Below are 26,880 nucleotides of genomic sequence, written 5' to 3'. Positions count from 1 at the left end.
GGGATCCCATAAGCCTAGTATTTAGCTTAGTTCACTCAATTTTCACAAAATCAGAAACATTCTTCCACTTCTAGCACCCCTAGTGAGGCAGATGACAACTGCTCCTCACTAAAAGAAATTACTTACCAGCAAATTCTTGGGGTTATGAGTCTGATTATATGCTTACCTAAGGTCTCCCTGAAAGATGCTTTCCATCCCCTGTCTGCTCCATAGAAGTCAGTGCTAAACACCAGGAACAAGTTATTACTGGAGCTCTTAATATTGGGAGGCAGTTCTGAGCCACAGAATTTCCCGAGTAGAGGAGCATGGGTATCTGAGCCATCATATACTGCCACATAATCTTTGTAGCAGGAGGGAGATATTTCAAGCTGGAAGCTGTTGAATCTGTAAAACACAATTGGAGCTTTAGGTATCACATTTTCATTTCTATTCCTGTGTTACATGTGTTTCTAATGCTTGAGGAAAAATCCAAGTACTAGCAATAGCCAAAGCCATACACAGACAAAACATGTCTCTTCAGAAACAAACAAGCAGAACTATTAGCTGCATGGCAAAACACTTCAGCCAACTAGTCTCAAAGAAACTGGGACCCTCGCCCACTGGGCCTCTTGCAAGGCAAGCTGTCAGCACACCTCAGCTTTCTGTGAAGCAGCAGGTCTCCTTTGTACAATATAAAATGCAGGCACAGAGTGCAGACCAGCTGGGTCTTCTGCTAACTTGGGAAATGTTCTCTTAATTCAAAGTCAGCATATATAAGATTGAAGAATGTATTGTTTTTTTTAATTTCTCAGTGGCAAGATTTTGTGGCAACCATACCCCTCTCTTAGGCAAGACAGCACGCACTCAGAAGTATACTCTTTTGGGGTGGGTGTTATTACTTTGGCTTTAAAGTGAGTACCAGTCTTAAAAAGAATTACTATTTTTCTTGTATAAACTCACAGGAGTCTCAGAAGTCCTCAAAGACTGATAGAATTTAACTAAAAAGTATGAGCTGCATTTTTACTATTTCTTAGTCCTCTTGGTAACCAAAGTGGGAACTTAAAACTGTGGTGATATTTTGCACATAACAAGTTGAAGAGAAAGATGTAAGGGAGCCTGAGGTTGTTGAAAGTGACTTCAGTAACCATTTCTCATTTTAGTTAAGCTTTGCCATTGGAAAAGGAAAGACAGACTAAAAATTGTCAGTAATTGCTGTCTTTAGTGGGAATCAGAGACTTCTCTGTCACTTAATGACAAGCTGAACTTCGATTACATACTTGAGGACCACTACTTTGCCATTTCCAACTGTGATGTAGTATGAGCAGTTCATGTTGTTGTGATAATCAAGAACTGAATGGGCCGGACTGGAGATAACACCGACAGCGCCACTGAAAATGCCACCACAAGCTGCAGGGGAAACAGAAAAACAAGTGATTAGTGTCTGAATACTAGCTTCATCCTAATTCTCATATTTCTTGAAGGTGTTTACCTGTAAGGAAAGAAAAGCCCTTGATAAATTAGGAGCAGTCTTCAGTGTCATGCCTAGAACTGTAGTATGTGTAGATGTCTATCAGGTTGGGCTCTGCAGTGGAAGACTACTCAGCATTGAAGTAACAGGTTGTTACTAGTCCATACCAAATGGCAAAGGCTCTGTGTCTGTGCAGTAAAAGACTGAGCCTGATTTCAAGTGTCCTGCAGTAGGACCAGGGAGCAGTGGGATGGGGTGGGTGCCCCATGCAGAAGCATGAGTGAGGTGTGCCTAGAGTAGCTCTTCACCCATTCTAGCTTGCAAAGAGAAACCTGGATGATATGTAGGCAAAGACATCCCTTCATCCAGGCCCTGTGCCGTGGAAGCCTCTAAGTAGCCACAATTGGACACACAGCCCTGTCTCTGACTTTTCTGGAATAACTGTATGCAGAGACTCATCATCTGCCAACATCTGGCAGGGTTGGGGCATTACTGTAGCACTTGTTCTGCACAGAGAGGCAGAGAAAAGTCTCCAGGTATCACTAATCCTGTTTCCCACCTCTCCTTGTGCTGGGACTTGCCAGCAGTGAGGGGTGGCTGAGCTGGAGTATGGAATACTTGCTTTAGTTAAACTTTGCAGCTGTAAATTCAAGGCACTGCTTGGCTTCTCATGGATGCAAATGAGGCCAGGATGTGGCTAATGTTTGTTCCCAGCTTCAGTGCTTCAGGGAACAAAAACTATTATAAAACCAACTCTAATCTCCATTGTTAGCTTCAGCCTTTATTTTATAATCTTAACCTTAGCAAAAAAAAAAAAAGTTTCCCTGCATCCTGTTGATAAATAGCTCAAAGCCACACACAGTTTTTCATGTTTTAAAGAAGATGCTGTTGCCCAGGCCACCACCTTAACAAAGGCAGTCCCATACAGGGTGCTGTTGGATTCAGAGCCCCTGGCTCCTCAGGCTGGCAGCCTACACCACTGGCAGATAAAGGACAGGACCTGGGAGGATAAAGAATTAGCATTATTCCACACTAGGAGCAGGGAGCCTTTTTAATTTTTTTTCAGCAAACAATACAACTAGGGGGAAGAGGAATGTTAATTGCCAGAAGCTGCTTTGTATACAACAACAAGCTAATAAGGCTGCAGTCATCTTTCTCAAATGTCAGAAGTCACAAGTCAGATAGCAGCAACTGACTTGAGTGAGTTATGAAGGTCTTTTCCATGACTAACTGCACATTGTCATTTCTCAGTGCCATTCCCTCCGTCTTATCTGTAGCAGGCCATTCATTCCATATAAAGAATTTAGCCTTGTGCTTTTTTGTTGTGGCTTTGAACATGAGGAATGCATTAAGGGAAATACCAAAGTTACAAACTCACACTTTGCAGTTAAAAATTATGCTTTCAAACATAAAAGTAGTCTCTACCAGTTAAATCTAGAAAATATTAAAATTGGTTTTGAAAATAAAATCAATCTTTTGGGATATTTCTGCAGATGTAAATTCTAAAGTCAGTTGGAAACTTTTTTTTTGAATTCACATTTGCTCTTTAAAATAGATCTCATGTGACTGACAAAAAAAGCTTTGGTAAAAATAATTATCAAAAATTAAAAATATATCTATATCCCAGTTTTTATTTACATTAATACCTGGCACTGCAAGAGGGTCATCAAATGGAGGCATATAGATGTGTCTATTTCAAGATCATGTTCTGCTTCCTGTATGGTATAATATAGTTTCAGTATAACTGAGAATAAGACCATTCTCCTCTATGTGACAAAATATTTTAAATTAAATAAGTTGAATAAACTGGTCACATTTCTCCTTAAACAATGTAAAAACCAAACAAACAAAATAACCTGCCAAAAATGGTTGCATTCCTTCTCTACAGCAAAGGAAAAGTGCTTCAGTTCCTGACTTGGTCCTATGTAGAGCCTTGGAAGGAGAATTGTGTGTGAGGTAACACATAAGTCAGTGTGTTAACATGCACCAAACAGTCCCATGTCCTCGTCCTGAGAGCTGTTCCCCCTAGCAGAGGGAAAATGAACTATCTACATCCATCTGAGGTATTCCCAAAATGAGGTGGAACATTTCCTACACTGAACCATTATCCAGCTGGAATATTTCTACCATCTGAAACACAGGACAGTGTATACTCACCAAGTGTTCTGTATCTTGCCTGGAATCCAAAGCCTACAATGTGGGAGTCTGTGTAGAAGTTGAGCAGCATAGGTCCAAAGACACTGACTGGGGCAGGGAGCTCATTACCACAGAGCGTGATGAGAGGATGCGCGGCCACGCTCATCCCGCTGAAGATGCTCACTCCATCATAAAGACAAGCTCTGCTCAGGAGTGCTGGGGCTGCATGGACATATAACGCACAAGTGTTAGCAGCATATTTTACATGTGATTTACTGAGATGCAAGTAGATAGACCTCACACAGGATAAGAATTAAATTTTCTATTACTTTCCATTTCAGGGAACTCAGGATCTCATTTGCTTGCTGAGGAAGCAAATGACAGTTTTTAACATGCAGTAAAACTGGGGCAGAAAAAGGCAAAGACACCTTGTATATAAGACAGCAGACTTGTCTCATTCAACACATCCTATGATCTGGAAAAGGCTCCAGGCCCCTTGATTTTGTGGGAGTTCATAGTTGAATGAACGCGCTCTGTGAGAAGATGAGAGGACCCAATGGAAGCATGGATCTCCTCTGCAGATAAAAGCAACACACCTTTTGTTACAGGCAACTAACTACCTGGTATTTCTTTCCCCTAATGCAGAACTCATCACTCAGTGCAGGGACTATTAAATCATTGAGAGTGAGATTTTTGGAAAATGAAAAAGTAAGCCATGCAGTAGCCTGTTCCAGAGCTCACTTCTTTCTCCCTACGTTCCCTCGAACTTTTGAGTACCTAATCCCAGGTTCTTCAGCTTGACTCAGAAGACCAAAAAAAAAAAAGTAAATGTAACCTTGCAATGATTTTCAAAAGCAATCTGTTTGAGGGGGGAAATCAGTGCAGATATTAAGCTGAGTGAAAAAAAGCACTAAGAAACACAGAAACGGGAAGTTTGGCATTCTATTATTTTTTTCCCATTGGTTTCAAATTTCTCATTTGCACTTAGCTTTCTGGAGGAATGGGCCATTCTCTCTGTCTCCCTGCCCTACCTACTGGACTTTCTAGCCACTTGTTTGATTCAACTGAGGCAAGAGGTCTCAAAAATAGTAAGTTCATATAAATTTTGTGAAGGTCAGTAGCTGAATTAGAGTGCCAGAGGAACATCCCCAAAGAAGGACAAGTTGTGCTTTCAATGTAAGGGCTGTGAGTTCAGGCAGAGACCTGCTGAACACCAGCCACCAGCACCCTGGGAGCTCAGAGCCATGGCACCACCTCCCTGCCCAGCTGGGAGCTGTAAGCATGGGGAGAAGTTGGTGGTACCCAAGCTGATAACACCAAGGGATGTACGGTGGGAGCAAGAACAGAGCCACATGAGTTGTGCAAGAAAGCTGGATTAATGATGTCAGTGAAAAACACAGCACATACCTACTGAAAAATGAGTTTCATTAGCTGTTATGCTTAAAAAAGAACTAAATGTTTTCTTTGCCTTTTTCATCATTTACAAGCTTAATGGAAGCTGGGGTGTCACATGTTTATTGAGAGTAAGTTATCATGTTTAGTGACCTGTTAGCAATAATGGAGCTGTTACTTAAACTGCAAAGGCTTAAGAGGGAATTATCTAAATTTAATAGGACTGATGCTGAGCCTACTGTCTCAGTGGATTGATTCCTTCACGTTGTCCAGTCAAAACAAGCTTCTTTCTATTGTAGGAAACAAGATGACTCGAATTGAACAGGATGACAAATAGGAATGGAGTGATAATTCTGTTTCATGAGAACAACAGAACGATCCCAGCAGTCAGGTGTATTTTAGATCCTCTCTGGAGATTTAATTTTGAAAATTCCTTCTGTTTCAGTGAAGACAACAGGCTTTACAATTATGTCTATATGGAAATATGACATAGTGCTTTTCTGACTCTAATAAGAGTAACTAAGCTGAAGACCAGCCACATTAGATAGCTGATTACAGTGATAGTAAAATAATTAATAAAAATATTCTTCATGTCCTATCCTGTTATTAGAATACTTGATAATGTGATACAATTAAAAAAAAATAATAATTTAAAAATGCAAATGAAAAAAAGAAATCAAGATGAATGCAATTTCAGAATGGAGAAGATTTAAGAAATCAACTTAGGTAATTTTCCATAAAGACTTTGGAGAAAGGCAGGAAGTGAAATAGATTTCTCAGCAAAGCAAATGTCCATAATACTCATCACGAGTTGATTTGAACTGCTGCACTGGAAAAAATAAGATGGTTGATGTAGGATTGTAAGCAAAAGATTTAATTTCTAGCTTTGAATCCTCATTGTTTGGGCCAATATCAGTTATGACTCATGAATCCTGGCAAGACTGATAATTGTTTGATCTCTATCCTGTAGCTCATTTTCATGTTTACACTTTCCTTAATTTCTCACCACATTAAATGCATTATTCTGTAAATAATCCTCAGCCTCAGATTCTCCTCATATCATACTTTCAGCCTCTACACATATTCAGCACATCATCAGCAATTCTTCTCTGTGGTTTATTTCTGCTAATCATGTAATCTTGGATCTTTTCTAGACCAATTTCCGTCCCTTACACTACAATAGAACAGCTTTCATGAGTCTCCAGAGATGTGTTCTTATCCAGATGTCAGACCCATATCCTCTTTGAGCTGACAACCACTTTTCACATAGCCAGCACTGTTTTTCTTCATAAAACCTTGTCTCCTAAGAGCTTTTGCTCATTCTTCTGGTATTACTGTATCTTCTCTTCTGATTCATCCATAAAGATTCAATGAGATAACTTCTTTCGGGTCTTTCTCTCTTTATCTGCATATTAGCTCTGTATAATCTCATTTGCAAGGACAGATGCAACTACTATCTCTGTGCTGATGACCCCATAAGTTTCCAGTTACTATCTTTCAGATAAATGCCTGTCCTTCCACATAGCTATGACTCTCATCTGAGAAACAGTGATTTTTCCAACATGGATACTGTACCATTCAGTCCTCTAGCCTTGACAATATTTCTTCCAAATACTTCTGGAGAGATCATTTATTTGGCCTGACATTATGAACATATCCCTGTTTCTTTGAATTGCTGCATGCATTTGCTTTCAAGGCCTTTTTTATCTATCTGCACTCTATTTATCATCTCTTGGTACCATTCAGCATGGATACATTGACTCCTGCCTCCAAAGTTCACATGATAAGAGCTTCAGTTGTCCTTACATTACATTTTGAAATATGCCTTTGGGTAGTCTCCTTTCCATTTAGCAGAAATTTCTGTCCAGTCTCATTATTCTTCATAAAATAATTTATTTGATATGATGCCTGCACAAAAACCTTCACCAAATTTGGGCATCTAACTATCTAATCACTAATATCAATTTCCTCTTTCCATCTCCTTGTCTATAGCCATAGATTCTGTTTCATTTAGTTTTGAGGTAGAACCTGTCTTTCTGTTTAAAGCTTATAAAACTTAATAAGATTTTGTTTCACAACTCTGGCTGCTGATATAAATGGCAATACAATTAGTAATTACTAATGTAGAAGAAGTATTACGCAGAAATATACCCTGTGCAATGTATTAACCAGCTTCATAGCGCAAGATATTGTTTTGAAAGCAAGGAATTACAAATCTTTCTCATATATATCCTCTTTCAAAATAATCTATTGCAAAACTTGTCTATTTTCTGAATTGCCTAGTAAAAACTGAGAAAGCAGATAGAGCAGACTCTGAAATAAAGCTGTGACTCTATCCCAGATTGCAAAATTACAGATGTATGTTTAAAAAAGAAAAAGAGAAATAAACAAGTTATTAAAACATTTTTCAGGTCAAACATTTTTCAGTATCAACACAAAGCAGTAGTTTTGTAGGCAGAACGTATAAATACTACAGAATTCTAAGCAGATATTGCAGGAAGCCTACATCACTTTTCCCTATTTTTCCACTCTTTGGGACTCAGGCTTTATTGGATATTATACTCATACTTGAGCCTTTTAATAATACACTCCCATAGCTGTCCTAGAGGTGCATTTGTAGGGATGTTAATCTGAATAAAGCTTATGTACGCAAAACTGTATGTGGTTAAATATTTCTTAGATAATAAGTCGATTAAGGTAGATAAATAAGGGGTTTTTTTACTAATTCTAATGTTTGATTTGTATAGACCTTTGATCCAAGGAGGAAGTACATATGGAAGATGACACTTATCACTGTAACAGAAGTGGGGCTGAGAAAACAAACTCACACCTATTTGTTTGGTTCTTCATAAAATAACCAAGCACAACAATGCAGGTGGTACTACAAGAAGCAAGTGGCAACTTACACAATTTCATGAAATTGGAAAATCGAGAGAGTTCTGTGACTAAATTCATTTTGGCACAGGAAGAGACATTCTTTATGCTGCAAGGAAATCACGGAGACTAAGCCAAACTCCATTCATCGAGTTAATCTTGCCTATGTTTTCCTTCCTAAATCTCAGGTATCTTGTGTAAGCTATTACCTATGGCTTCCTGTAATAGTCAATGGGTAAAGAGAGTGAGAGAGGCCTTCAGAAGGCAATTCACTCCATCTGCATAACACATTTGGTTCTGAGTTTAAAGTACTTTTACACTTCATTATAGGAGGAGATAAATCTAGATGATTATCTAAATTAGATGTCTATTTTCAGGGGCTCTAAGTGAGATAAAAATTTTTCTACCTACCAGGAAGCAGACAATTTAGATTAAATTTTGATCACAAAATAAACAAATGCAGTTTCCTCTAGTTCTCTCTTGCTCTGTTACTTGCTATATTTAGTGCTTAATACATATTTAATATTTAGTACATGTATGTCATGTTCATTTAGTTCCAGATACTGACACTGTATTGTGGCTGTGAGTAAACTGCCTCATTTGGAGTAGTTCTTTACAATTAGAACAGGCATCTTATGATAACTGAAAACGTAACTACTCTACAGTGGAGATCTGTGACTAACCCATGAAGTCAATTAATTTTGCAGCAGTTTGTCACTGCACTATAGGCAATTACCTCCTGCCTTCTAATATTCTGGAAAAGATACCTCAACCAGTTAAAGTCAATGAGATATGTATGCCTTACAGGCATTATTTTAGACACTTCATTTCTTTACTAAAAAAACATGGGAAAAAACCCAATAAATTTATTTTGAGAGGTCAAATAGGTAGTGAATTATGTTAATTGGACATGTAGCTAAACTTTAAAACCTAATCCAGAACATCTGTATTAATCTGTTTAAATTTTAAAGGCCACGCTCAGCAACAATCTAAGCAGGTGCATTGCTTACTTGCACATGGAATAGTTAGAAATGTTTTTAACAGATGCTGCTGAACGTTGTCCTGCCCTTGCAAAAGAACTAAGAGAATTCACACTGGAAACCCTTAGGCACATGAGCTAAATATATTCAGTGAAACTGCTGAATAAGTTTTCACTTCTACAATGATAGCTTGCAAGGAGGTGGTTTTAATCTTCTTTGCAATTTAAACACAGGCAGTTTTTCTTTACTACAGGGTTGTATTTTAAGACTTTGTGAAAAACATTAGTAATCAACTGCTGGAGAGTGTCATACTTCCTCTTTGCTAAGCAGATGTCCTTTAGCTCATATCCACAGTTCTTTCATGTGACTCAAGACTTTTAGTTGGTGTAGCCTAAGGAACAAATTACCCTGCAAGAAGTGGAATATTTTTAGTATTTGTTTAGGTCTATGTTTATTATTATATCTGTATCACCTCTTTGCTTTAATCTTCTTGATAATAAAAGCTTGAATCAATTTACAAATTAACTGAATGAACAGACAGAATACACATCAGTAATGTACGCATAGAGTTGTCAAAATTGGCACAATCTGATGCAGCCTAATGCTTAGTGTGTCTGATAGATAATGATGTATGCTACGTGAAGAAATTCCCTAATTTCTGTGATTTACATTTCATTAAAAAATTAACTCTTAAAGCAGTGCTTTGTATTAGGGGATGAAAAAAATACTTCAGATGAAATCATAGTCAAATCCAACCTTTGTCTCAGACTTAAATTACATTTGGAACAGGATAACTTTGAATTCAAAATAGTTTGGAAACTTAAAAACCAAAATAAAAGAAGACTATTTTCTGGCTTTATTGTTTGGTCTGAAGAAAAATTCAAATCACATAACCCAGCTTAGTAACAAATTAGTCAAAAATCTCTTTGTCTAGGTAATTTCCAGAGAACCAGATGGCCTCAAAATATATGATGCCACCCAAGTAGTTTGGACATACTGATTCCTCTATGTTATCATGGCATCTCCACCCATAAAATTTTGATCCTATCAAAATTGAGATTGTTTTACCACTGTAACCAATGGGATTAGGACATTAAACTTGTTATTGCTTGGCTAAATGCTGCCAAGTTTGATAATTGCAGGAGGAACCTTTGTTCATGGGTAACAACTTTTATACATTTCCCATTGCTGTAGTCTTTCAGCTAGTTTCACATTTCCATGTTCTTACATTCTTGTTAAACACCCAAGTATATTTGTATCTATTTTACCAGTTAAGGAACAGAAGCATTGAAAAGCAAAACAGCTGGCCTAAGACCAAAAAGATCGTAAGAGTGAATGGTAAAAAAAGGCAGGACCAGAGAGCCAGATTAGCTGTAGTCACTCTTATACTCCAAGAACCTGGCAAATTCCCACCTTCATTGCTGACAAGTATTCAACAGGTGAGATCTATCTTCACTCTTCTAGAAGCCTTCAGTGACAAACATTAACCCTGGAAACTATAAGTGTTTGTCTGTAAAAGATCTTCAGAATGGACTAGCAAATTAAACCGTCTATGATTTTCCACAAAAAAAGACTTTGTTTTCAAATAAGAAGATACACTTCATAATTCATACTGAAATTATGAAGAACAAGTTACCTTCCAAGTGAAAAGTCTCAAATTCTAGGATCACCAGAGACTGTGGTCCCTGATCTATGATATAGTTGCAGTTCAGGTTGTTATCATACTGATGGGGGTAGTTAGGAGACACAATACGGCCTTCAGGGCTGGTGAAATTTACTCCGCATCCTGCAAACAAATAAATAAGGCACAGTTATAATCCAGGTGGTAACATCATCCTGGTTTTACAGTAAGAAAACAAATAACATACACAAGGACCTCATCTCTCCTTAGGAGGCTGGTCAAAACCCAGGGATAGTAATATATATCACAGTGGTAAAAGCAGGTCTTACACATACACAGAGCAGTGTTTTTGACAAACATGGGGCAAGGCCCCATGTCACACCACAGTGTCACAGTCTTAGGCCATAGGTACTCAGCCCACTGACCAGAAGGACAATGCTATTCTTATGGGCATGGAGCCTCCACATTTCAAAATCCCTTAGTACATACAAATGTACCTGAATCGGAAGGAGGGTTATTGGGACACAGCAGCAGTTCAGTCTCATTTGAAAATGCGACTGACATCCAGGAGGATGCAGCCTGCTGTAGGGCCATTTCTGGGTTGCTTTGCTATATGCAGAGGCAGGAAAGGTTTGCCACCTAGAATTTTTCAGGCACACAGAACTGTTCATTTTCATGGAGCTCCTTCTGTTCCTAGTGACTCGCGTGGCCTTTTTTTCTTTAAGTCAAAGCTTTAAAAGAATGCAGTGCACAGTGAAATGCTGGCAGAAGATTAGGAACAGGCATATGAAGCCTGTGACTGTCTCCACTAAGAGGTTGTTAGTTGTTAATGACAACATTAGTACAAACATTATAAAAACAAAAGCAGTTTCAGTTCAGAATTCTGAATACTTCAATACTATCTTCACCTAAGCATTTGATTTCTCACTGTTTTAATCTGAATTCTGTGAAGAAAAAGTGGTTTCCTTTGGCAGCATCCTACAAAAAAACCCCAAACAACCTATGGCAGCTGAGAACTACCTCCTCCACTTTTGGTGGGTTTGACTGTCACAAAGCACATGCCATGCTTAAAGAAATGGACAGGCCAACCCAAGAAATGCCACTTGAGCTACACGAAACGTAAATACAACAAAACAAAGCAAAGGCCAGAGCAGGTAGTGACGAATTTATGTGAAGGGCATGGGCTACACTGCACACAGGAGAAATTGCCTCTCTGAAGGAAGAGCAGATCCTTTTTAAGATTACAGCTTTAGCTTCCATGTAGTTTAACTAGAGAGAAACAAATTTTTTAAATTTAAAGCCCATTCTTTTCTTCTGGGCACAGTGAAAAGACAAAGGTGGCTAAGAATAACTGTAAAGTTAGAGTTTCATGGAGGACTTTTGGCAAGAGCAACACTGGAGCTCCATTGCATTCAGTATGGAAACACTTGGTTTCCAAATCTGGGAAGAGGCTTCAATACCTTGTTGGACCGGGATCCGAATTGCTACACACAGATCAAACTAATCCCAAAAAGACTAATAGAGCAGCCATCTGGCTTTAATATTACTTACTGCTTATGAAAGATGCAGAAAAACCTGGTGCAGGAACATCCTGAGACTGAAATACTGTAGTTATCACATTGTTTGGAGCAACAACAGGATCAGGAGCTGAACTTCCACATCCTGTGGCTAACAAAGCTGTTTCTTCTTCATCCTTTCCTCTCCACACCTGACAAGGCCAGATTGGAAATTGTTTAGTGCTTTCAAAGCCCAAGTAGATTATGGAAACCCACCAGAAATTACATATGCAATTTTTCTTTCCATAGACTTAGGTTAAGATTCATCTCACAATGAATCGAAGAGATCTAAATTGGACCTAATCCCTGCAGTCAGGGGAGTGAATCACAGTGATTAACTTTGGTTGCCAGGGACCTCTGAAGGGCATCTGGAGGTCATTTGCTTGAATCCCTGATGACAGCAGAGCAAACATAGATCAGGTCCAGGGGACAAGAGAAAAATATGTGATGTACAATCATTACCTACTTTCATTTTGTCTCTGTTTACTTATCTCCATACACCCTATAAATATGCATAACTATGTATACAAGGAATTATTACATGCAATCCTTATGTTATTCGTGAGTAAATAAAACAAAAAACTGTAATGCTAGAATAATGTAGAGGCATCAAACTGGCAGATCTGGATTCCTAATATCTAGTCTTGGTAATAAGAAAAGATTCCCATTTTTGTTATTTTGCATTTACTTGTTCAATGACAAGTATCAAATCATGTAGAGTTAAGAAAATAATAAAATTTACAAAAAATATAATGAAGAAAAACTACGATTTTTTTTAAGTATTACTTCAACTGTACCAATAGACAATTTAAGTTCAATCAAGCCCTGCATTCAAGAAGCACATGCAGGCTTAGGTAGGTAAGTGAAAGCCTCTTCAGGTATTTACTTAAATATGCACAGTTTAAGCTCACAGTTTAAGCACTGAATTTCAAGACAAATATAAAATGAAACATAGGTATAAATGTTTGATGTTTCTAACCATTTAAAAAATTTCCTGAATCAAGATGTTTATTGACAAGGATTTAAAATGTCTGCTTAAATACAAACTATTTACTTTAATAATAAAGTTATTTTTGTTGATATGTTTGGATAGTTTCTTTATTGGCAGTTTATACCAAAAATATATTAAAACCAAATTGTATTTGATATTTAAAATAATGTGTTTTAAAGAAATTGAGAGGAACCAGAACAACCACATGAAGTTGTGATTGCTCTAAGCAACCATCCTAGAAAGGAAAGGGTTAGCCAAGGATTAGTCTGTAAGTGTAGGCATATGAATCACCTCATTCATGTGACCAGGTGTTTGAGGCAATGGATGCTCAAAGGATTAATTTTAATAGCCTATAGCCTGGCCAAGGTTTTGCAAAGTCACTATTGATTTTGGATTACTCTTTTGTGGCTGCTCAATTTGGATTAAATGGAAGAAACTTACATCTGTTCCACAGTTTTTCATATGCAGACACCTTCATGCATCTCAAACTGGACATTCAGAAATGGAAACAAACATCAAAACTTTCAGATTTTTCTTTATAGAGGAAATCTCCAATTGACATAGTTTTGCTTGTGCCATTCAGGGCAGTTTAGGAATTTTAAATTAAACACCTTTACTGGGTGACATTAAGACTTCCATATTAGTGAAATTTATTTTAACATATTACATCAATTAATCACTGTCTTTGAAAAGACAAATCTATTAGCTGTAGGGCTTTCTTTCACAGCCTTAAAAAATGAGTGCAACTGTGGTTTGTGAGTTAGTAGGTATGGATCAGACCATCCTGATCCAGCTGCTCAAGTCTTCCTACATGTTGTCAAATTATGTTTGCCCTTTATTTCAAGTGGGAGTTGTACTTCTGTGGAGAAAATGAGCACAAAACCACTGAACATATGCCAAATGCCTGAGAAAAAAATGACACTGAAAAATTCAAGGCATGCCCACTTCATTCTATTGCTTTGAAAACAAGAGCCTCTTGACAACACATGAAAGATAAGAATACTATCTTTGGTTTTGGAGATTAAAAAAAGGAAGGATTAGTGCAACTTGGACAGTTTAAACACTTATAAAGGAGTTTGGTGGAATTACAGTGTCACATTTATTTTTTTTTTTTACTCACTGGAGTAATTGAAAAGATCTTTTATTTACACTGTATTTTCTTGTTATTTCCTCGTTCTGAAATCATATATGCTTTTTTTTTTCATATTTTTAATTTTTGAGGCAGTAAGGAGGGTGATGGAACCTCAAGAACAGATGAAAATTCAAACTATATACAAGCCAGTTCACAAAACACACAGAAAATGGACTTCAGTTTATATTCCATGAATTTTGTGCCTTGACAGTTATAACCGTGACAAATGCAAAACAGGATTCTGGAATCATGACTTCTTAAAGCATTGCTCTGCTGATCTAACCCTAACAATTATTACCTTCACGTAACTGCTCTGGCAGCTTCCATCGCTATCTGGAATATGGAAGTTGCTGTGGAAGGTCATCTCCAAATGTTTGCTTTCATGTGCAGTGATGGTCCATGTGCATCTGGTGTTCATGGGAAAGTTTTGAGGCCAATGAGGGGATTTGATCACACCATTATCTGAATGAATTATTCCACCACAACCTGCAAAAAAACAGCAACAGGTGAGAGAAATGTTCAAATATTTTTGGTTGGTGTCAGCTTTGAATGGCTGTTTCCTTCTGTGCCTGCAAGAGTGAGAGAGGAAAGCCCTGATACCCATTGAAACTTCATTTACCCCTCTTTTAAGTAATTTTCTTTCTCGCACCCCAGCAGTAGGGAGGTAGTTACACTCTAGGGAAGGTCTCTCTTTGTACTTCACTTTATTTTCTTCACAAGCTCGTTCTCCTTGCCAGTTCATACACTTTTGCTTTGGTACATCTATAGACTCTTGGCAAATTGAAGTGAGTATTGCTTTGAAAGACTGTAAGGACCAGGAACACATTAATGAGGAGCTTCTCCTGAGACTGTGCAGGTTCCTTCCCACACCCCACAGCATGCACATCATGACAGACAGCCATTCAGAAGAGCACTCTAGGGAAAAAACCCAATTTTACTGTTGAATGCTTTTTTCTTCTCACTCTGCAACATGAAAATATTGCAGTTCTACATGTGAATCTCCTCAAGCTACATCTGTTTACCCAGGGCAAAATGGTGACTTCTCCAATCCAGGTAGCCCTGTGGATCTCAGTGGGATTATGGAGAGGGCTGGAAAACATGACTTTAAAAATTGATAACAGATTCATTTATAAAGGGGAATAACTGGTCATGGCTCTGTGGCAGCTCATGTTTTTATACATAGTACGTTTAGTTAATTTGAAACATATTTGCAAATACCATGCCAAGAATAATTTACTAGGGCTATGCGTACAGCACAAGCAACCCTTATTATTTCAGAGACGATGTAATAAAAGGATGAATAAAGAGCAAAAAAAGGTTTATAACATTCCTTTTTTCCCTCTTAATTAAAAAAAATATAGTTTTAAAAGGAAGATTTTATTTTTCATTCTTCTGTGTTAGTAATGGCATTTGTGTTTAGAAGGATACAAAGTCAGATTTTGGTCACACATACCAAAAAACAGAGATTCTCAGTGAAAAAATGAGAAAAAAGCTAAAGAAAGGAAATCAGGTACATAAAAAAACCCCAAACCCTGTCACAGAGTGAATACTACCTACACATATTGCACATGTAGGCTTATGTCTACTACATCATTGAAGAGTGGTTTTCCTCGCACATGAAATCTCAGTGAGAACAGTGTAGAAATCCTGCTTAAGTGACAGTATATATTCACGCAAGTGCAGACTATTGATATGTTTAAAAAGACACTCCATCAATTGACTGTGTGAATACTGCTACAGAAAGGTGATCAGCATCAGCCAGAAGGTTTGCAGCTGTAGGTGACAGTAGGGAGCACTTGGCCAGCTCTGTTCTGAGGTTGGAAAGCACATCCTGCCACATCTACACTTGCCTTCAGTTCTTTATGGACTTCCTGAGGTACACTGTGCAAATAGTGAGCTACCTTTTTTAAAATCGAGAGAGCTGATAATCTCAACAGAAGGATGGTAGCTTTGAAAAATGTACCATTCAATCCTGCATGCATATCACCTTCAAAAGGGTACCAATATCTCCACTGCAGTGGAAAAGGTTTAGGCTCTTTGAGAAGTTCTGTCTGCCTCTCTGTTTTGAAACTGACCTCTTCCTAGTTTTTAAGTGTTTAAACCAAATCAAACTGTGGAACAGTTGTTATTCATAAAATGAAATGTCTCATAGTCACTGACAATAGATACCACTGCCGGGAGGGTAATGGACATGGCATCAGTTTACAGCCATCAAGAAGCTGCCAGTATGAGACTTAAAAAGTACAAAATCAGCCTAAGTTTTATTTCCTTGTGTGAGATCAGACAGCAATGGTTTAATACTTGATTTTTTTAATGTTGCCTTCTTTCAGGGATGCTGAAGATGTTGCCACATTTTTCTTTTGTTAGTTAATGCAAACTTACCTAAAGATTCTGATGTCCATGTTGCATAGAAGCCACCTCCTTGAACTGAGTGATCAGAGTTAAAGATAACAAGTAGTTTGCTGGAACCAGACTGAATTGTCCCAGGGGATGTGTTTCCACAATACTTTCCTATGACAGGAGACCCTGGAGAGCCACCATTCAGGATAGTAACAGAATCCCACTTACAAAGTGAATGATTTTCAACGTGGAAGGCTGTAAAAGTAAGCTGCAACACACAAAAGTGACATTCAGGTGCTAAAACTAGTCACGCCAGGGAGGGTTTAGAGCAACTCCAGCCAGATCCTGTAGCCATACTGGTACAATGATTTCTGGGTATGCTTAGAAATACAACCCACGCTTCATGATGCTTTCCTGCAAGTATTGCTTGGAATCTTACCACTATAAGTAACAGCAGCTACTTAGCTTGAAGATAGAAATGGAAAAGGAATGCATAGGTTCAAATCTGGCATTATTGGGACTTAACCATACTTTGAAGCTAAGTATGTGCTTCAAAACAGTCTTGAATATGCACAGGTGTTGAACTCAAGGCTTCTGGTCATGAAACATAAGTAGTTATGTAAGCAGAAGGTTCTGGATTTTTTTTCTTCCTATTATTCTGAATCAATGTACTAACAGTTGCTAAAAATAATGTTAGTTTCCATTAAAACAGAAACAGTTCCATGGTTCATTCCTGTGGGCCTGGAAGCATCACATAAACAGACTAGGTGGGGCAGGCAGCTTCTGACCCTGTCTTCCTCCCACACTGATTCCATTTGTCCTTGCAGTGATATGCACACAGGTGGGATTTCCAGTTCAAAGATTTAGATTGCTGATGCAGTAGACTTCTGCATTTGTTGATGCTGAAATATTGATGTACACTAATTATTGCCTGGCCCTGTTACAATCAGTCTTTTTTTTACCAGTTTCAGGAGCAGCATCTTTGTAGAAAAGTTTAGCGAACACATAATATTTCCTCCCGTACATTTTGTGTGTATTCATTTCCAAAAGAACTCTGCCTCAGTCAAAGACCAAATACAAATTTAGCTCTGATGGTTTAAATTCATAACATTACCAGCAACTGAAACTGGCAGCTTATATTGCAAAATTTAGTCTGCCTTCATTGAGGGGGCTGCTACTCAGTCCTTTCAAAACAGAAATCTGCTTCCATCTGCTTAATATTAGTTCTGCTTTAAACAAGTTTGTGGATTAAATAGACATTTTGTGTTCACTTAAAATAGTCCTGTATTCCCTGAAGTAAGTGCCTAGGCAGTGGTCAGAATATCATGCAGCAGAATAATTAGGACTACGGGTTTTCATTTCTAAGAAATAGTTTAGTTGTAAACAAGGAAAACATGGTAGGGAAATTAATGAAAGACATTACATATGAAAATCTGCAATGTGTTTTAACAAAAGCGCTTTTCAGATACTTTTCTGACCTGGACCATAAATATCAATGATTGGACCTGTTCTTGAAAGAATCAGTCAAATAATTCAGTGAGTTCAGTTTCACACTGCTTGGCTATAAAGGTGCTTAAATTGGTCTCTCAGGAGTTTGACTCAAGAAAGTAGTACCTCGGGCACCTGTTAATAATTTTTGGGAAATAAGAGCAGCATCTCATAGATGTTATTTGTACCAGAAATCATATTATCTTCCAGACCATTAAGACACAAAAGTAACTTTCTAGTGGCTTGTAACTTCTCTGAGGAGAAGAAATACCTTCAGCCTCATATCCATTCTCATGATATTGAGAATATCCATGCATATCTAATAAAATGAGTTATTTTAGGTTTTCTAACTAGTTTTTTTAACCAAGTCATTGTTTAAAGGAGAAGTCAGTGCTATGTTTTGAGGTCAAGTTATACTAGGATCCTTCTGATTTTCAAAAAGCACAATCTGGTTTGGTTATCTTCATTCCCCCTCTTAGTTAAGGTTGATGGGGAGATATTTCATTTCTCCACATTTCTGATTTTCCAATTTGTCTCAAACCTGTTCCTCAAGAACTCAGAAGATGCTTCTCGCACTGTCAGCTGTGCACATAATCATGACATTATGTTACTCACAGTGACCGTTTCACCTTCAGGGGCTTCCAACAACCAGGAGCAGTGAGTCAGACTGCTGTAAGGCTCTGGGTAGTTAGGGCTCGAGATAATTCCCCCTTCACCTGACTGTATACCACCACAGGCTGAAGAAAAAAAATTCAATACATTTTAGGAACTGAAAACTATAATCCAACAAATGGAAGATTATTCAGCTTATAATAGTACTAAAACATATTTCAGTTAGACTGATACAGGTAAGGATGAACAATTTCTCTGGGAAAATCCATGTTTAAAAATGTTGTGAGTAAACAGATGCAATGACCTTGAAACTTTGCATTTTTTCTGACACTTAATATAGCTCTGCAAAACCTTAGCTAATTGACACTTAGAGCTGCTTCTTCCACCTTATCTTCCATTTACTTATCTCAGACACTTAAGAAAATCAGTGCCATTCTTAGACCAACACAATCAAGTAAAAAAGTTGTTGATGTCTAGAGAAGCCCCAAGGCTAAATTCAGCTGTGACAGGAAGACTAGTTGTGTTGGCACATAAATGGCAAAGTGGTGTAATTTGCACTGATACGGCTTTAAGTGGATTTCAAAATTAGTGCTAAGGTTCAAGCAGCAGAATGCATTTCAGCTCTGCTAGCACTCTGGAGACCTATTTGAAGTAAGTCAAACTTGGCTGGTGCTACCTGTTACATCCCTATTCCCAAGAGCAACCAGCTGTTACGAGTGTTGCACAGCATTGCAAAACCTCAAATGCAGTTTGGGGAATGGGAACAGTGAGGCAGAAAATAAATCTGAAAATTCAGCTGCTAGCATGCGCTTGCTTTAGAAGGATATAAATAGTGGCAGGGACCGTGTAACTTTGAGGGCCTCTTTAAGAGTTGATCCCATCATGTATATTCTCAGTATCACCCAGTGAATGGCAACATTCCCCAGAAGTGCCTCAGTCGGCAAAGGCAGCAGTCTAGCAAGTCATTTACCTTCATATGTGTAATGGGCCAAGAATCCTTTATCTTCTGTGTTTTCATCACTTAAAAAGTGTACCCAGACCTGTGGGGCAGCTATGACTAATGGTACAGATGGTGCAGCCTGACCACAAAGTCTGGCTATTAGCTCTCCATCAGCATCCCCTAAGTAAAGAAAGAAAAAAAACCACAACAATTTTTGAGTCCTAAAAGAGCTACAGTAGCATAAAGGAATAGGGCAAACATACATTTCCTTGTGTTTTAACTAGAAAACAGAGAAAAGTACATAATCACACTTAGTAACTGATTTTTTGTTATGGACATAAGGAGAGTGCTGCAGTTCTTTGCTGGGATCTAAATCTTGGCAACAGGGAAGTTCTCTCCAAAGCTATATTTATGATCCTTTTAATACGCTGGGCTCCTTCTTTCCCCTTCCTGCCACCCTGAACACTTTCATTTTGTATGTCTCATCAGAACCCTCATTGTTCTGCCTCAAAACTGCAGACTTTTGGGGGCAGAACACTGAGAAGAGATGGCCCAAGGACCATAACACATGGAAACCTATTGAATTTTTGTTTTTATGACATCCTCGTTAAAGTCAACAGGGATTTTGAGTTTTCTACCATATAGGGATGTGCATCATCCATGAACAAGCTGTCACTGCTGTATCAACAGTGGGCATCTCTTTCCCAGGGAGATCAACATATTGTTTTCTGTAGGGCAAAAAATGCCAGCATTTGCTCAAATCCTTGAAACCTAAAAGGAAGCACAACACAGTCCACTGTACTTCTGTGACACTGCAACTTTGCTCATGTTGGTGTAAGCTCTTATCCGTCATATTGGCAAAAGTATCAGTTTCTGTTTATTACTGATAAATTATCAGGAGAAAGAAAAGAAGTGTAATAGCATTCCCCATGACATCCAGGCAATGCCATTCCCAAGTTCACTTCTCTAATGATAGTAGGCTGTTGGTCTTAAAAGTCTCTATTCAAAAAGCAACTTGTAGCTCCACGTGTAATGACAGACTGTTCTTGCAGTAGAGCAAGAGGGAGAAATTTTGGGTGTTCTTCAAAGCCCTTTCACAGTTATTCTGAGTCACACGGTTGAGTGATTTCATGTTTCTGTCATATATGGTGATGCAGCCACCATTTGAAATGCCTTGAAGCACAAGGATAAAAAGTGACATATAATAAAATTCTATTAATGTAAAATACAAAGAGAATGGCTACAAACTGTCTTGTTAACATGCATTGATATTGATATTGAGCTGTACAAGCAGAAGACACTCATGATAAATTATGGTTCAGGAAAAAATAGTAATATCTACTTTGAGTATGTGAAGTATACGTTTTGTGCACTTCTTATGAGGTGATTGACTATGTGACAGATGTGACGCAGGTTACTCAATCTCTACAGTGTGAAAAGTGACACCTATCATTGCTTTCATAAATGGCCAGCTGGCTAGAGAACTAGACTGTTGATAAACAGAAAACAAAAACAGAAATACTGTGCTGTAAGATTTCATTCAAACTGAAGGGAATGGTCTGAAAGACAAAACCAAGAGTTTCCACAAAAGCCAAAAGTTAAGAGTTTATTTCACTGTAGCAGTATGCTCAGCTCTATTACCGTGTACAGACTACATGCACACGCCTGATAATTTAATAACTCAATATAAACCCTTACCCTAAGAACTTTAAAATATTTATTTCATCTATTTAGCTTAAATATTTCTCAGTGAATACATACAGTCAATTCCACTTTTTTCCTTTTTTTTTCTTTGAGTACCATGACATGTATTGTATGGGTATCACAAAAGAATTTTGCACATCTTGGCTTCATTTGGGGTCTCTCGGGTAACTATTGTTGAATTGGACCTTTCCCAAACTACACATCTGCTGTGTCAAGAGTCTTAAACAATACCTGCCTGAGTTTAGTGATATTCTGCACTATTTGCATCTCAGCACTCATTAAATGCTACTTGTCAGCATACACATATGAGTTAGGGCATTCTGCTTTTGACATGAGACTATTTGTGAAACTGAAGTTCCATTAGTATGGCTGAAGGGAACATTACATGACAAAACTGTGTAGAGCAAAACAAGACTACACTTTCTCCCCTCTCCTTTGATTGTATTGCCTGGAGGCCTGAGGTTCACAACGAAGTGAATAGTGGGAATGGATGTGTAACAAAGCAGATATATTTTATTATTTCTCTATCTGAGTTTTCTTTCTATTATTCCCCAGCTCCAGTGCATACATGAGAGAGAACTGCTAGGCTATGCGGCTATGCATGCTCTGGCTCTACACAGGACAAACCAATGCTACACAATCAAAAGCTCTTGCTCAAGTGAATGCAAATAAGGATGTAAAGGATTCCCGCTCTCAACCTTTTCACATCTTTCAGAATTGATTTCCTGGTAAATTAGAACCTGCTCTCTCTGGGACTCACAGATACAGCCCTCAGTGAAGGAGACAGCTGCAGCTTTCATAGTACGCTTGGCATTAGCTGAGTGACTTTCATATGACATTTCCAGTTGCTGTTCTTGCAAATAGCTAAAGATGTGCAAATATGCAGAGACATTGGTGCATTAATCCTGTGATTTTTGTTTTCCTTTTAAATGCTTCAGTCTGTATTTTGTGATGCAATTGCACAGGAAAAAAGGATTCCTTTCTGGAGAATCATCTTATAGACTACAAAAATGGAGTATGCAGCCCAGAGAGTATGAATAATAAATAAAGTATTCTTTACTCCATTCCTGCTGTCCCTGGAGACATTTCAGGACCAGCGAGAAAATGGGCAGTGAACCAAATAAATTGTTTTGATGATTCTAACTACCATCTTTCAAGGAAGATGAAGTTCATATTGTCCCTTGTAAAGAGAAGTCAGGTTGGTATTGCAAACACCAAAATAATTTATCCTCCTAACATACCTATCCAGTTTTCTATTTTCTCCCCTGAAAGAAAAGGTGACCAAATGCATGCATCAATTGCTCTGGTAGTGAAATCTTGCTCCTGGTCATGGATGCAACATGGAAGGCATAATGTGAACACTTTCAAATGTACAGATTCTACAACAGCCACTCTCTGCAAATATATATGAACAAGAATTGGCACAAACGGAGTTGCACGACCAGAATCTTGACAGGCTTTATCCATTCTCCTGCTGAACATACAAACCTATTCGTAACTCTAGGTAGTCGTACTGGCAGTTCTGGTGATGTTCCAAGTGGAAATCCTCGAAAGACACATAAATGGATGAATTATAGTGGGAGGGGTTTTCAATTATCCATTCACAGTTCAGGTTACTTGTGTAATTTTTGATGCCATCATAACCAGGAGAGGAGAAATTCCCACCTACATGTCCCACCAGGATTCCACCACAAACTGCAGAAACAAAATACAGCTTATTAAAAAATAGTAATAATTCCTGTATGAGGTGAAATCTTGCCCCTGTTTATTCAGATATGCTCATGTCAGAAAGCACATGTCCTGATTAGATCAAAACCTTTTCCATCTTCTTATTTTTAATAATTTACTGCTATGTACAAGAGAATTCTTGCCTATTGTCCTGGAATTCATTGGCAAGTCTTTAAAAACACATGTGTAAAGCAAAGAACAACTATGTGCAGTATCAAATAAAATATTTCAACAGCACTATCAATACAACAACCATTATTTAACATTTTGATAAAATCTCACTATAGCTTCAGTTCAGTATTGCTCAGCCCTGCTCATTAACAAATTCGAGACTCGAGAGAAAATTTTTCTGAAACACATCCTCAAGAGCAATACACTCACGCTACAGTAGGATATTTGGGGTGGGAGTTGGAAAATCAAGTTCAAAAGACTCAAGGATGTAGTAGTAAGGCTCTGGCAGCTGCCTCCTCTCTGGAGGCTGAGCTTGCAAAAGTAGGTTAGCTGCACTATTTCACAAGCTACAATAAATTAATTGCACCCCTGAGTAATAAGGAAGCACTTGAATTATTCAATTTGTCTATGGCACTATGCTTTTTCGAAATTTTCATGGAATAAGGCCACTTCATACCATCTCTTACTCAAGACCAAGTACAAAACAATAGAACAGCAGGGAGAGCAGGGACTGTGATCCATATCTATTCCCATCCAGAGATGTAAGAGAAAAAAGGTATCAGAGATTTGTTATCTGTTTAGGTAATTTTTTTTATATGTGCCAGTACTTTACCTATGGAATGGCTCACCAAAGATCAATCATTTAATTCAAAAACATACACTACCTGCATCTTCACTAGATGTATATGAGACACTGAAGCCTCTGGTTGCACGGGACATGTCTGTCACCAAAATGACTTTCATTGTGTTTCCAGTGGATTTCACCTCAGTGCCTGGATTTACCTCTCCACACAGCTTGGCCAGCTGGGGAGAATTCTGTCTAAGGCCATTGTAAACCTGTGGGGTCAGAGTAAACTCTTATGAGATCAATATATAGTAGTATGATGAGCATCTCCTGTATCATTTAACAGTGTTTCACATCTTTAATATGAGGTTCATTGATGTCCCTCACAGCAGGTTAGTTCTCAAACTACTCCAGACCTTGGCACAAACTTGCATTGCCTTGAGTGGAGGAGGCCCTGAAGCAAAACATTAAAAATAACTTGCTTATTTTGATGAAACACAAACATATTCTCTCTTTTTCCTTTGTAAAAAGAGAAATTGAAATAGTTTTATTGTGAAGAATACTGCAGTTTAGCTCAATACTTATATATTCAATCACTTAATAAGATACTGATCATGTTTATTTCATTTCAAATCATTGTCTTTGTATTCTTGTTAAAGCCAACATCAGCTTTATCAAAATCTTCAACATATTGAGTGCTGGTGGGTGTTTTTGATTAATTCAAACATTTCACTTTTTGATGATCCAGAGGTATTTTTCTCAGTTTCTTTCATACAGTCCTTAGGCTAGGAGTTAATTTCCTTCTTTATACTACTGCCTCAGCAGTGCGAGCAAGGCTGAAATGATGTTTTCCACTGAGAATTGGAATTTGTTAGAGTGTTGAATGCATAAAAGCTAGCAGGAAAAATCTTCCTTTAAGAGATCATTAATTTATAAAAAGCCAGCTCCTAGTGCTTTGCCTAAAGCATCTGTGAAGGAAAACAAGGGAAACATCATCTACAAATCCCAAGAGATATCTTCTTCACCCCCCCCATATTTGTGCATGGGATGGCTTCTGATCATCCTACAGTTAATTCCTGTGTTTGCACTGCTAATCTGAACAAATAGGAAACTAAAGTCTATCTCTCATTTCTGCAATTTCATAGAGGAATCACATTTTTCAGGCATTTGTACATGTGATCAGGTTAAGGTCTGGATGCCAGGTTTGATTATTTTTTTTTTCACTAAATAACCAGAAATTTAAAATAAACATGATAAAATAACCAATGTTTATCCCTTTGGAAATGGAGGGTGATAAAGAGGTAGAGTTTCCTGAGATTTCCCTATCTTTCTTTCAGAATATACAAGGTCCCACCCAGTAGTAGTCATTTATTGCAATCCTTGGCTTTTTCTCTCTCTCTTTTTTTTTCTTTTTTAATTGACAGCAGTAAGTAACAACAGCAGTAGCAACCTCCAAAGTCAAAAGAGACCTGGAATTGACTGATGGACTTTGTGTCCACAGAAAAGAGACCTTGAATGCTTTCAAAAACCCCAGAACCTTTTCCCATAATCGATAAAGAGACAATTCCAATCATTTTTTCCAAGTCTTCTACTCTGCCTGGGCCACAATATCAAAAATTCCACACTCTAAAACAAGCAGATGAGTTTATACAGTCTACAGAGGTAACTTTCTCCCATTTATCTGTTTTCCCCAGATTAAATTATGATTTGTCTTTAAACCATATATAGACCTATAAGTTGCATTTCAGCTTTATTACATCCATTAGTACTCCATAAAGGGATTAGGAAGAGCAATTTCTGCCTTTACACCCAATACTCACAGCCACATAATCTGATGAGCAGCTCCAGTAGTCTTCAGTTTTCATATCATTAAAGGTTAGAGTCACACGTCGTCCTTCTTCCACTGTGATCCTCCATTCACACACTCGGTTATGTGGGTATAGGTTGGGATAGTTGGGTGAAGTAAATGTTCCAACAGGGGCAGTAAGATCCCCACCACATTCTGAAATACCCAAGTATTGGGACACTTCTTAGAGTAAAGCATTGCTTATAGAATTATAGCAAAAAACCCAAATAATGCAAGAAAAAGAGATCCTGAGAGGTTAATTTGATTAGCCTACCCTGTCCATATATTTACCTAAACAGTTACATTCCTGCCAGTCTTTATCACTCAGCCATAAATGCAGTCAAATATTAACTGACCAAAGCAGCTCTTTTTAGTCCATTTATTAATATTGTCTTCTCCGAAGGGCTCATCCCAGGCTTCAGAAGCCTATGAGTGACACATAGGCTTTGATGTGAAGTGATACAAACCTCTTACTGTGTATAGACTGAGACATTTCTGCCCTTCAGATGACTGGGCAGAGCTACACAGAACGAGCAGGGTCTTAGAGTGGGTAATGATATAATAACCTGACTGGCCACAGTCCTGGGCAACTTCCTCTACCTGACCCTGCTTGAGCAGGGGCTTGGACCACCTCATCTCCAGAGGCCCCTTCCAACCTCAGTGTTTCTGCAGTTCTGTGATTCTGCTTAAAACCTATGGGTTAAAAACTATTGATTTTAGGGAGATTTAAGAATACTACTCACCTTAGAGGGACAGAATAACACAAAGGAAAATTACAGCATTTCTCTACCTTCTTGCTCATCAAGAGGGATGTGGGGAGGGTATGTTAGGACAACTCTAGACTAATTGCTGAAGAGAAAAGGAGTGGAAGAGTATGCTTCATTGTGCAAGACCTACCACTGATGGCAACACCCATTATAGCAGGAGACTGCTTGCTTCACAAAGTTTCATCTCAGCTAAGTAGTTGCCAGAGAACTCTATTCATATTTCCCCCTAAGTTTATATTTAAGAGCAAATAACACATCCCTCCAAGAAAAAGTGATCTACAATATATGCTCTATTAGCGCAATACAATCTGTGGTATATGTTGCTTCCTCAAAGTATCTCGCAACGTTACAAATCCAACCTTCAGTACTGGAATCAAAGCTCAGTCTGAATCCTCGGGCATTGACTGATCCATCAGTGACAAACTTGACATAAGCAAAACTGTCAGAGGTGTCCACAGCATCAGGGAGAGTATTACCACAGTACCTGCCCAACAAATTTCCTGCAAAAATCACATACAGAAAGACAGTTTTATATCAATATATTATTTATATTTATATTTATATTTATATTTATATTTATATTTATATTT

The 26,880-nt window shown here is 38.0% G+C and overlaps 1 protein-coding gene across 2 annotated transcripts in view; it reads right to left on the bottom strand.

Annotated features, from left to right (window-relative positions):
* Window positions 1-26,880, bottom strand: part of CUBN (cubilin) — a 146,249-nt gene that overhangs the window by 18,250 nt on the left and 101,119 nt on the right. For both annotated transcript variants that reach the window (XM_027695563.1, XM_027695562.1), the window contains exons 47-59: window positions 26,650-26,790; window positions 25,498-25,679; window positions 23,778-23,949; window positions 22,702-22,908; window positions 19,540-19,689; window positions 18,573-18,694; window positions 16,512-16,737; window positions 14,428-14,615; window positions 12,002-12,158; window positions 10,466-10,615; window positions 3,605-3,805; window positions 1,257-1,386; window positions 167-384 (exon numbers count right to left, since the gene is read on the bottom strand). In XM_027695563.1, coding sequence (XP_027551364.1) covers window positions 167-384; window positions 1,257-1,386; window positions 3,605-3,805; window positions 10,466-10,615; window positions 12,002-12,158; window positions 14,428-14,615; window positions 16,512-16,737; window positions 18,573-18,694; window positions 19,540-19,689; window positions 22,702-22,908; window positions 23,778-23,949; window positions 25,498-25,679; window positions 26,650-26,790 — 2,244 coding nt within the window. The remainder of the gene's footprint in view (window positions 1-166; window positions 385-1,256; window positions 1,387-3,604; window positions 3,806-10,465; window positions 10,616-12,001; window positions 12,159-14,427; window positions 14,616-16,511; window positions 16,738-18,572; window positions 18,695-19,539; window positions 19,690-22,701; window positions 22,909-23,777; window positions 23,950-25,497; window positions 25,680-26,649; window positions 26,791-26,880) is intronic.

Source organism: Neopelma chrysocephalum, unplaced genomic scaffold, assembly GCF_003984885.1.
Source record: "Neopelma chrysocephalum unplaced genomic scaffold, ASM398488v2 Primary Assembly neopelma1_102, whole genome shotgun sequence".
In the NCBI taxonomy this organism is placed as follows: domain Eukaryota; kingdom Metazoa; phylum Chordata; class Aves; order Passeriformes; family Pipridae; genus Neopelma; species Neopelma chrysocephalum.
Note: the sequence above shows the minus strand (reverse complement) of the source record. Positions and strands in the feature narration are given on the sequence as shown.